Genomic DNA, 12882 nt, shown 5'->3' with positions numbered 1-12882 from the left:
TCTCTCTCTCTCTCTCTCTCTCTCTCTCTCTCTCTCTCTCTCTCTCTCTCTCTCTCTCTCATAGATATATAGAAACAGTATTCTTCAGAGAGCAGTGATTGGCCCTCTCACCAGGAAATAGTCTGGCCAGTGATCTTCCCTGCCTTAGACTCTCCTCTCCTCTCCTCTCCTCTCCTCTCCTCTCCTCTCCTCTCCTCTCCTCTCCTCTCATTCTCCACTCATTTCCTCTTCTCGACTCTCCTCCCCCTCATCTCCTCTCTGACATTTGCTTCTCCTCTCCTCTCCTCTCCTCTCCTCTCCTCTCCTCTCCTCTCCTCTGACATTTGCTTCCTTAACCCTCACCTCTCCTGTCAATATAGTATGCCAGAAGTCAGAGCATTTTAGTATCAATGCAACTAGAGTAGGATGTGTTACAGCAACAGATTATTTTTGTATATCCACCTCAACTGTTTAATTGGCCTGTGTATACAAGTATACCATCATAGAATTTTTACTCAATTATCAATGTTGAATGATTCACAAGCTGAAACACAACCATTAATTCAGCCTCAGGATGAAAGCCCTTTATGTAAATCTCAGTTGATAGTCTGTGAGTAAAATTGAGCAAGAACAAACAGACCATTGGGCATCTTACTTAAGTATAACATAATAGTAGAGCAGAGTAACTTTATTAAGACCCAGAGTGAAATTAAGTTGTCAATTAGCTTACACCAATACACATACACAGGCATTACAGTAACACGCGGAGATAAAGGGTAGACAAGAGAGTCACATGACAATGCAATGCAATGAATGTTGACAGATATGTATGTGATGTAGTGCTGTGATGAAGAACTGTGATGAAGAAATAAGACCTAAATAACAAAGAACAAAGATCCTGGTGAGGTGCATTGAATCACATTCACGAGCCTTTTTGCCCCATTTTCCCTACTTGTATTATACTGATGTCTGTAGGCAGGTGGTTGAGAAGCCCCGCAGTCAGTGTGTCAGACCTGCTGTTGCGTACCGGCAGCCATGCTGGCATGGGGACAAGGGCACCACACAGCCTCCCAAATTCTGTGAAATGTGTGACCAGTCGCACAAATGTTGTGGACATCTGTTATCCTATCCTTTCCTTGTTGTCTGGTGAAACAGGACTGGGCGGCGATTGCAAAGCGAGCCTGCCTGTTTTGTAAACATAAAACCAGTACAGAGCTGTGTGCCCTAGTCGCAGTCGAGGTCTATTGTTGTGCTTGCCCAGGCATGGGTGGCACGGATTGTAGTCGGTGAAACATGAACTCATCTTAGGTACTCATGAAGATGTGGCACAAAATGAACTTCAGAAAAGGTGGATGAATAATGGCAAGGAAATATAATGTAGATCAGACCAACTTTTCAAGGCCTGAGGGCTACTGAGGGCTACCAAGGGCTACTGAGGGCTACCCGAGCCCTATACTTGTTTTTTCAGAATTCTCTTCCGATGCCTTCCTCTTTCGAGAGAATCTACTAAACTAATGCTTGAGCTGGCCTTGCCCCAGGGCAGACTCCTGACATGATGTTTAGTTTAGTTTAGTTTGTGTGTGTGTGTGTGTGTGTGTGTGTACTCGTTATTTACTCTTAAAAAAAACTAACCCCTCTTTGCAACTGCACTTGTTGTTCTGTATATCTCCTGTGCACTTTGTATTTGCTTGTGATGTTGGCTTGATTATGTCCTCTTTTGAAAGTAGCTATGGTTATAAAGCGTCTGCCAAATGCAATGTAATGTAATGTAATGTAATGTCTTGGCATCGTTCTCAAATCACACTGTGATTTAATGATAATTTGTTTAAAGGAATATTCCTTATAGGCAGGGCTTTGAACCGTTATTTTTTTCCAAACGTTCCGTTCCGAACAGAAACGGAATTATAACGTTTCCGGTTATGAGTTCCACCAATAAATTGACGTTCCCGAACCGGTTAGAACAAAAAAATATTGTTCCCGGAACGGTTAATTTCGTTCCTGTCAGCTGATTATTCCCCATAGGTCTAACTGACGTTAATTAACCAAGAAAGACGGAAATGCAAATGAGTCAGCCTACATTCCGAACTGTTTATTCAAGCGGATGAAAAGAATAGGCTTATCCTCCAGAATTTTGTCATTCAGGGACGACCTAAGCGGAGAAGCCGAGAATAAACCTCAATGATGAAAATGCGCGCTCCACGCTGACTTGGGTCACGGGGAGCGCTATGATGGACATTGTGAGTTTGTGCATATTTGAAGCGGCCATGGATGCCCAATAACGTAGAACATTCTCGGTGCGCTTTACACACGCTTCTCTGCAATGTCTTACAATGATGCAATGGAAACTCTGCCCTTTAGTATGACAGTGGTTTCTCTTATTTAAGATGTGGAGTGGAGACTTTGTAATCCACAGCTCTCTCTCCATTCAGTCAGAGAATGTCTGATGTCACACAGAAGGTGAACCTCAGCCGTCATTGTAACATGCGGAGGAAAATAATTATTTTTTGTTTTGTTTGAGGAACGGTTTTAACCGGTATTAACTGGTTACCATTATTTTTAAATAAGTGTTCCCGTTCCAGAACATAAAAAATAATAAAGTTTCCGGTTTCGTTTCTGTTCCCTGTAAAATACAAAAAGTTCCTGGTTTTCGTTTTCGTTCCTTGAACCGGTTCAAAGCCCTGCTTATAGGTAATAAAGAAATAATCTCACATTTAAATTAAGAAAAACTAACTGTGACTAAAATCTTGTAGTCACCATTATTATAGTAACATTCTTCGTGGGCACCAGAAGCTCCTGGAGGGCTACCTGGCGCCCATGGGCACCACGTTGGTGATGCCAGATGTAGATTAAAAATGATTTAAAAACACCCAAAATATTATACAAGACAATGGACAATTGACTTTTACGATCAAAAGGACCATGGCAACTACACTTTTAAGAAATGTTAAGGAGATTGTGTTCCAGTGCCTGAGTTAACCAGAGTTGCCTGAGGTGCACATCTAGGATTATGTTTTAAAATGAAACACAGTCAAACAAGACAGCAACAAATCTGGTGGATTTGGAAACCCACTTGCTTTTTTTCACTGATGAGTCTGGTCTGCCAGCATGATGCCTCTGGCAAAAAAAACACTCAGCAGAAAGGTTGAGAGCATCTTTTCCTGCGGTTTTGTAGAGGTTTCTGTGAGAGACTGTGAATCTAGCCAAGAAAGCTTTAAAAGATAAGTTCAGCTCCGGCATCGAAAGGTGCTGCACCTGCAAGGGAAAATATCAAGACAAACAGAGGGTATCATAGATATTCAAGAGTCTGTTTGTGTGTAACAGGGGTCTTTCTGTAGAGTCTTAGACCTTGTCTTTAAACAAAATGTGCTGCAACTCTAAAATGTACTGATGTATCAAGCAGTGCTCGCAGGCATCTTCAGGTCCTCCCCCAAAAAACATGAGTGCTGTCAAAGACTGTTACACCACTACTGCTGTGATGTAGGAGCCATCACCGATCTGGTGCCCTTCAATGGTTGCAGGAGCTTCATGCAGTGTCCGTGGTTTTTCAACACACGTTGAGTAAGACCAACTAGAAGAGTGTTAAACTTGTCTCTCTAAGTGTTGATTTAGCACAGCAGAATGTGTTCAGAAGGCAGATAGTCTCCTGCGATTCCCCTTGGCCAGTCACCCACTATTTGCTGTCAAGTCAAGTGGAAGATGTCAGTCCAAATCAGGATGCCAAAAGGAATGCAGGGCAGGCAGGCAGACAGGCAGCAGGTACTGTGCAGGCACTGCTTGAGTTGGAGAAACGCAGCCTAGAGCGTCCTTGCCTTGCTCTGCCTGGCCTTGCCACGCATCGCCTTGCATTCCGACATCCCTGACAGCGGTGCTCTGTCAAAATGGGCTGTTTTGGGCCCTGCCGTGGCCTAGTGGTGGGGCACTGGGTTGCTACGCGGCGACTCGGGTTCGATTCTGGCCTGGGTCATTTGCAGATCCTCCCCTGTCTCTCTCTCCCACTCGCTTCCTGTCACCATCTCCAACTGTCCTATCAAATAAAGGCAAAAAGCCCTAAAAATATATACAGTATATACACGTATATAATTTTTTTTTTCGTTTCGTTTTGTCGAAATTTGCTACCAATAGTCTGCTAATATACTGTAGCCCTAGCCAAACACTAATCCTTCATCTAACTCTCCATAGTAAAATTAAACTTTATTTTTGAAGTTCATTAACACTTATCAATCTCTCCTAGAGTGTATTTGGTCCCAGAGTACTCTCTAATTGTTGAATTAACACTGATTTACTGCAACAAACCATTGATCCAGGGGCAGTTTGTCACTCAGCTTGACGGGGAGGTTATATTGACAGGACAGACAGACAGACAGACAGACAGACAGACAGCCTGGCATCCCTGCATTCCCCACAGCGGTTGGTTTTAAAGGACAGAACAGGCTGAAGGGTGAGAGAGAAAAAAAGACAGAAAGACGGAAAGACGGGGTGACTCGACTCCACCCCAGGAAGGTATTCTCAAGTCGGTGCAGGAATGAGGACCTCCATGTACTTGACACAGCTGTGGAGTGGAGTGGCGGTGCAGTACAAGCCTAGGCATGGGAAGAAATGGTCTGTGGCGTATACTGTCGTCCTACAAAGGCAAAAAGCAGTAATGAAACTGGCAAAAGGCCTTCAAAGCCATGGTATTCTGTTAGATATACAGTACATGGGTCTCAATTTTTGTTTTCCCCTGGCTGCCCGACCCTGGCTGCGCACAACTCAACCTCTGATTGTTGGAAACCGCTGTCGTTCAAAAAATTAGCTCACATGGTTGGCTGCCAGTGTCTTGCCCCTCCTCACAACACCGTGTTTATAAACAACAACAAAAACCATGTATAGTAGTTAATACAAATCTGATAAAGCAATATCCCTAAAACAGGAGACATTTGGACCATAAGGCTTTGTCACAAGATAAAGGAGGTGCAATGATGGCCATTTTCAGTCGAAACTTAATTTTGACAAAATATGTAGTGAATGCACTTTGGCTTTGAAGTGCAGTATACTGAACTGTAGCCTAGGCTTGGGAATGTTTCCCGCGGAATATTTCTTAGTCCTTGTAGGTAGTTTGGAGGCCTAAACGGTATCAGAGACAGAAGTGCTTTAAGGGTGCAGTTCAGCTAAGGAGAGCCTTGGGTGGGCTGAAGCCTTGGGACACATGCCAAACGGGGACCTCATAATTATTAATAAAATGATAAACGGTTTGAATCATACGCTACATTACAGGTACGGAACGGCCTCAGAAAAATTTAGTCCGGAGGGGCCTTGGGTGATGTTATAAAGCTCCCCCTGTCAGAGAGAGAGAGAAGTTACTGTCATCATTGCAAAGACTAGCTTCTACAATGTTGTGTAAATAATCCCAAGATATTACAGTATGTATTACGTAGGGGTAAGACAGCCTTGGCCAGGTGGGAGGTGTCGGTTTTCTAAGGTGGCCACATTAACTATGAAGTGGCGACGCTGTGCAAGGCCTTGGAAATGTTTCCCACTGAATAATCCTTACAAGGCATCCTCATCATTCTTACAAGGCATCCTCATCAACTCTAGACTAAAGTGGCTGTGCAAGCCAAGGCTTGGAGAGAAGTGGTTTGCGGCGTACTGCACTGCACTGCACTGCACTTCACTGGGAGAGACTGAGGTGGAGCAATTAACATTATTGCCTGAGGGTGTGTATGTGTGTGTGTGTGTGTGTGTGTGTGTGTGTGTGTGTGTGTGTGTGTGTGTGTGTGTGTGTGTGTGTGTGTGTGTGTGTGTGTGTGTGTCTGTGTCTGTGTCTGTGTCTGTGTGCGTGTGCATGTGTGTGCGAATTCTTGCTTGCTTGCGTGCATGCATCTATCCTTCCAGGTGCAAGGGTTGTGTGTGTGTGTGTGTGTGTGTGTGTGTGTGTGTGTGTGTGTGTGTGTGTGTGTGTGTGTGTGTGTGTGTGTGTGTGTGTGTGTGTGTGTGTGTGTGTGTGTGCGTGCGTGCGTGCGTGTGCCTGTGTGAGGGTGTGCACGCGTGCAGGCGTGCACACGCTTGTGTGTGCATCCATCTGTGGGTGTGTATATGCATCTGTCTGCCCATATGCAGGGTATGGGTGTGGTTGTATGCACAGCGTGTGTGTCTGTTTACATGCGTGTGTGTGTGTGTGTGTGTGTGTGTGTGTGTGTGTGTGTGTGTGTGTGTGTGTGTGTGTGTGTGTGTGTGTGTGTGTGTGTGTGTGTGTGTGTGTGTGTGTGTGTGTGTGTGTGTGTGTACCGGTAGGTGTGTTTGTATGCATCAGTGCACCCGTGCTGAGGGTGTGGGTGTGGTTGCACTGTATGTTGTGCTGTATGAATTTGCTCATGTGGGTGTTTGTGCGTGCATCCATTCACCCATGTGCGGGTGTTTGTGTGGTTGCACTGTATGGTGTGCTGTATACGTTTGTTCATGTGTTCATGTAGGTGTGTGTGCGTGCATCCATCCACCAATGTGCAGGGGTGGGTGCGGTTACACTGTATGTACAGTATATGTGTTTGTGGTTGTGTGTGTGTGTGTGTGTGTGTGTGTGTGTGTGTGTGTGTGTGTGTGTGTGTGTGCGTGCGTGCGTGCGTGTGTTTGTGTGTGCGTGTGTGTGTGTTGGTGTACATCCCTCCGCCCGTGTGTGGGCTGCGTGTTAAGGGTTAAAGTGTACATGAGGGGTGCATGTAAAGGGTTAAAGTGTACGTGAGGTGCGGGTGCAGGTGCAGTCATGCGTAAGAATGGAAGACAAAAAAGAAAAAAGAAAAGAAGGCTAGTGATCAGTTCATTGCACTAATTCAGGTAGGATATTTTGTGTTCCTGAAAAGGATTTGTTTTTGTTTTTCGAACTCTTTGAAGACCTAACTTCAATAATATTCCTGGCCTGATTCCTTATCCCATACTATGTGTTTGGCCCCCGGACTATCTGTGTGAGAATGGAAATTAAACTAGAAAGCCGTAGAGCTTAATTGTATGTTTAGTTGTGTTTGTAGTTTGTTAGTCATCATCCTTCAGTGCTTGGTCATGGGAACCCCTTAGTTACAGCCCCAGTGCCATGAAACATTTTGGCTGAAAAGGACACCTTCTTGGCCCCCCACACACTCACGTTTGGCTCTGAAGATAAGATGCGGATGTAGTGGAGTGCACACCACAACACACCACACCACACTGCCGATGCTGATGTAGAACTGAGAGAAAAAAAAGGAGTTACGGGATAAGCTCCCGTAAGTCTCCTCTGGCATTTAAATCAATCCCCATTCTGCTCCAGTTCACTCACTCACTCACTCACTCACTCACTCAGAGCGCTCTCTCTTCTCTTCTCTTCTCTTCTCTTCTCTTCTCTTCTCTTCTCTTCTCTTCTCTTCTCTCCTCCTCTCTTCTCTTCTCTTCTCTTCTCTTCTCTTCTCTTCTCTTCTCTTCTCTTCTCTTCTCTTCTCCCTCATCTCTCCTCTCCTCTCCTTTCCTCTCCTCTCCTCTCCTCTCCTCTCCTCTCCTCTCCTCTCCTCTCCTCTCCTCTCTCTCCTCTTTTCTTCCCTTCTCTTCCCTTCTCTTCTCCCTCTCCTCTCCTCTCCTCTCCTCCCCCTGTGTCTGATAGTCCTTCATACAGTGACGGTCTAATATTATCAGACTTGAGTTAAAGGGACAGTGCTGTAGCAAAGGGGCAAAAGGCTTTTTGGCATGCACAAAATTACACAGTTTTTCTCGATTGCTTACACACAATTTTCGGAATCAGTTCTCAAATTCTCAAAACTCTATACACAAATCTCCAAACCTCACACACAACGGGCAAAACTCTTCACTACCTCTGAAAAATGCACGTCTTGTCTCAAAACAATGTACTCTCTTCTAAAAAGGTCATTTTGTTCTCAAATGACACACACAAGCAGTCATTGCAATACACTCTTATGTGAACCATTGAACAGTAATATGCACACGGTAAAACTCTATACTCAACTTGACACACAGTATAAACTTATTTTCTTCAGTGTTCTTATTAAAGAGGGTATTTTTCTGCAGTAAAATACTGAAATATTATTTTTAGACTTGGAGTACACAGATGTGTGTATATTTTACATATTTTTCTGACATTTGAAAAAAAAATCACTAATTTATTGTAAAATATTGGGTAACCACATGAAAGTGATCTCCTGTATAACATATTTTGGAGATCAAAAATTAAACAAATGTGTTTTCTCACTGCATCCACTCATGTTTTCATCAATATCACATGCAATGTGTGTTCTTATGGGGTGATGATTTCAGATTGTAAACCGGTATGAGGAGAGCCCATGTGATGAGGAAGTGAACATAGTATGGCGGTTGATTTTTTAAATTTGAATGACAGTGTGTTCAATGCGGCAACCAGGGATATCCTTCATGAATATTGTGTGTAATCCAGATAATTGTGTGTAGTGGTTTGAAAAGAGTGTGTTTTAAAAGTGAAATATGAGTGTAAAGAAGGAATTGTGTTTAGTGTTCAGTGACATTGGTTAGGGGAGTTGGGAAATGGGTGAGAAGTTCCGAGAATTGTGTGTGAAGTTCCAGAAATTGTGTGGAAGCAATCAAGAAAAACTGTAAACGCAAAGAGAGAGAGAGAGAGAGAGAGAGAGAGAGAGAGAGAGAGAGAGAGAGAGAGAGAGAGAGAGAGAGAGAGAGAGAGAGAGAGCAAAAGAGAGAGACATACTGTACACATACAGTAGGCTATACAGAGTACACACAAACAGACACAGACACAGACACACACACAGACACAGACACAGACACACAGACACACACACACACACACACACACACACACACACACACACACACACACACACACACACGTACGCATCTCTGGTCTGGGTCCATATTTATGCAGTGCTAATGATCTAGGGGACAGGTCAACGCTTGACTGACAGGGCCAATTGTGTCAAATAGCTTCATTTATGAGGACTAAACTTCACTAGGACTGTGTGCAAACAATATTCACACCTGAACTGAAATCTGACCTAAAATGTTCTTGATTTTGAGTTGAGTTGAATTTAGAACAGGCAAGAAGGTCTGGAGAATTTCGCATAGTGCAAAGTTCAACGGAACGGAACTGAAATTTGACTCTGACAAGTTCCAAATCATTTCTCTAGTTTCACTTTGAATTCTTTGGCTGAGGTGGATGCACGTTTGCAATCATGATTTTGCACATGCAACGTTATGTAACGTAATGGCACCACCCCCATTGTGTGGCAAAAATGATTGCTTAGTGCTTCTGGTACCCTTGGGGTACATGTAATGGCATAATGTGGTCTCCACACGCAGGAGCTTTGTCAGTGTAAGACCTATGTATGTTCCGGCTCCAACAGGATAACCCATCCAGCCTTGAAGAAATGGGGGGGGTGACTACGAAGTAGTTACGAGGTCTCAAAAAGATTCTGTTGTTATCAGAATGGAAATGAGCAAGTCATAATGTATTACTAAAGAGCCCATGTTAGTGTGACAACCTACTTCTATTCAGTGTGACTAGTACTACCTACCTACTCCAGAGTGCATGGTCATGGGACTGCAAGCCAGAGAGAGAGACAGAGGGAGAGAGTCAGTGGTGTGCAGAGACTATTTTTGCTCCACGTGGCTGTAACTTAATGCCCGATGCTCATGTTAGGTAGTATAAATAAAACAGCTTCTCACCGGTGTGTCGTTCCTGTTTACATTTAGCCACGGGACGGACAGGCGAACAGACAGACGAGACGTTGAGAAGGGGATATCCGGGGTTTTTTTTTAAATCCTAAAGTGAATGATTTAATGTTGATAGACAGGCGTCTGGCAGAAGGCTGTAGGGTGAAGTGTTTTCTTTGATTATCATACACCTGCTTTATGGATCTCCTGTTGAGGCTGGAGTAAGTTTCTGTGAACAACCCATCCTCGTGTTGAATGGCTTTTTTTTTTTTTTTTTTCGCTTACCATACTTGTTCTGTCTTGAATTCATTGGTTGTTTTGTAAGGTTATAGTGTGGGGTGTTGTTATTGGTAGTCTTGTCATTAGTTTGCAGTGTGATAGAATTGAACTCGTCGTTAGCCTTTTTAATAACACAGCATGTCCTCTCTTTGCTAATGGTTGTTCTTTTATGTTCGATGGAGGGGGAAGAGGCATTGTTTTGTTTTGTGTGATTCCTCTAGCTGCCAGAACAATGTCAGCCTCTTTTTTTAAAAAACCCTTTTGTTCTACCGGGCGGAGGTCTCTTTTTTTCTTCTGACAGTCTCTCTGTTTCTTTCTCTGTTTCGTTTCTTTTCTCCATTTTTCTCTGCATGTCATGTGTTTTCTCTCCATCATTCATTCATTCATTCTCTCTCTCTCTCTCTCTCTCTCTCTCTCTCTCTCTCTCTCTCTCTCTCTCTCTCTCTCTCTCTCTCTCTCTCTCTCTCTCTCTCTCTCTCTCCATCCACCTCTAGCCTTTAGTGGAATCGCTATGGAGCCTCAACACCAGGACCTGCTGAGTTCCTCGCCGAACAGCCACGGCGACGGGCTTCACTACCACTCCTCAGACGCCATGGCAACCTCCCTGGCCGGCATGACCATCAACGACCATCACCATGGCAACCAGGTCCACAAGGAGAACGGGGTCGCCGTCGGCCACATGGGACCAGGGGACTGTCCAATGAAAGGTGAGCATGCTGCCGTGTCGTGGGGAAGCCCTTTAAGTAGGCCTCAGCCAATGGAGTGCGAGCTTGGATTTATCCCCGAGCATGGAGAAAAAAAAGAAGGGCTTTGGGGGAGGGGTCCACCACAAAAGAAGACCACCGCCGCTATTTTCTCTTCCCCACTGAAACGCCCTGGGATAGATTAACACTAAATTTAGAGACCATGCTAAGGTAAAACAAATTCTGGTCACACGGATGACCTTAGGACCCTGCTGTGAGCACAGCAGTGCTGACTTGCATCACAAGTAAACATGCTGATGATTCAGCTTGCGGCTTAGTTAGCTGCCTTACCAGTGCTCCGTATGGTCCGTATGGTACTATTACACATCATGTTTTTACTGAAAGTGGAAGATGGGTCTAGAATGAATCTCAGTGTCTGATTGGCCACAAATTAGTTAATGTATCACACAGTTGTGATGGACATGTGAAATAAATAAATGCTGATGATTCTGATGGTTGCATCAGCAATCTTTGGCAAGGCATTCCACTACATGAAGTTAATTTACATACAGTAAATTATGGAGATTGTTTTAGAAAATGCTCAGGCGACTGAATGGACTGAAACAGTAATAATGAAGTCCATGTAGGCTATGTATCACCGGATCACTGACGGACATATCAGATGATTTATGAGTGTGTTAGATTTCACGGCTCTCAACACGAGCAGATGGGCATCATCTGGTCCAATTAACCCCTTGATTTCCATGCATTCCTGTGAGCAAGTGCTCATATGCTGCTGCTAGGTGCTGATGCCGTGGTGGGGGTGAATGGGTCCTCCTTCTGTTGGTAACATTTGGTTTTACATGGTGGAAACAAATCATAGCCATGTCAATGTATATAAGACACACAGCATAAACAGTGAAATGAGTTTGTTGTTCTTAGATGGTGATACTGCGGTGGGGGTGAATGACTCTACATGCTATTGGTATTACAGTATGTCACAGTATCTGGAGACTTGGTTTTACGTGTCGGAGACAATCATACCAATCACAACAATGCCAGTGTATATGGTTCATACACCATGAACTGTTAAATGTGTGTCCTCATTGATAACCTTGTTTATTACTTTTATTGACTCTGGTTCCTCCCCTTCCTTTCTCAGTTTTGATGTGGAGCAAAATTAGTTTATATGTTTATAACAAGAATATACCAGATTTATACCGGGTTTATACCAGGAATACTTGTACACTCACCACATTGTATGGGGCACACCTCATAAACATTTTAATGTGTGTTGATTATTTGTATCGACTAGTTCCGTTTCCTTCCCTATTTTCCTAGTTTTCCGGTGTATTGTGGGGTGAATGAGGCTCCTACCATTTGGAATATTTGAGATGTAATAGAGGCTTCACATGTAATCACATGAATGGGATACACAACGTGAACATTTTAATCTGTGATTATTTTTAGGGCCCGAGCACCGGCGGTGCGGAGGACCCTATTGTAATTGTTCTGATGTTATTATTCTTGTTGCCCATGTTTTATTGACTTTAGTGTTGGGTCCCTTCCCCCCGTTCTCAATTTGAATTGGGGTGGGGGAGGTTCATCCCATCATGAATACTTGAGATGTTGTACATATTCCTCCCTTGTACATTCATGGGAAACACACTTGAATCATTTGAATGTGTATGTTGTGTATTATAAATTACAATTTATGATTTTATTGATTATTTCCTGGTTCCTCTGTCCATTTCTCTGGTTTGTGGCTCTTACTGTCCCTCGTGAGAAAAATCGGTGTGACGTTATCATTTTAATCTCTTTTACATAAAGCAAATGCAACATGCGTGACTCGGCTGTGCCATGCTCAATCCCAGCTTTGCAGCTGTGCTCCTGCAGTGCAGTGCACGCTGTAATCCAGGCATCTGTGTCATCCCTGTATCTCTCCCGCGTGGCCCGGCTTATTTGAACTCATGCGTTCCATTCAGGCCCATTCAAAATCTGAGTGCACAAAAACACGCTAAAGCATCGACTTCAAGCAGTCTGCAGCTGCTGGGTGGTGAAAGACAACACTTGCCACTTTTGACTTATTTACTTACCCAAATAAATCAGTCAAAGTCCAGGAGTCCTTAGCCTCTTAAATGTATTTAAATCATGGGGGCTATGGGATTCAGCACCCATCTAAAAGCCTTTAAGAAAATTAGGAGGCGATTAAACCATCCTTCCACCCCTGTCCATTCCTCACATGGACCTCAGGCTCACACTGGGCATGCGATTCTATACTGCATCT

General features: G+C 43.8%; 1 protein-coding gene across 3 annotated transcripts in view; it reads left to right on the top strand.

Moving 5' to 3' along the window:
• The window catches only part of mapta (microtubule-associated protein tau a), a 70805-nt gene that overhangs the window by 11004 nt on the left and 46919 nt on the right, over positions 1-12882 (top strand). For all 3 annotated transcript variants that reach the window (XM_063221553.1, XM_063221555.1, XM_063221554.1), the window contains exon 2: positions 10407-10619. In XM_063221553.1, the coding sequence (XP_063077623.1) occupies positions 10424-10619 (196 nt within the window). In that variant the 5' untranslated portion in view covers positions 10407-10423. The remainder of the gene's footprint in view (positions 1-10406; positions 10620-12882) is intronic.

This window comes from Engraulis encrasicolus, chromosome 17 (genome assembly GCF_034702125.1).
Source record: "Engraulis encrasicolus isolate BLACKSEA-1 chromosome 17, IST_EnEncr_1.0, whole genome shotgun sequence".
Lineage (NCBI taxonomy): Eukaryota > Metazoa > Chordata > Actinopteri > Clupeiformes > Engraulidae > Engraulis > Engraulis encrasicolus.
This window is presented reverse-complemented; position numbering and strand designations above follow the sequence as displayed.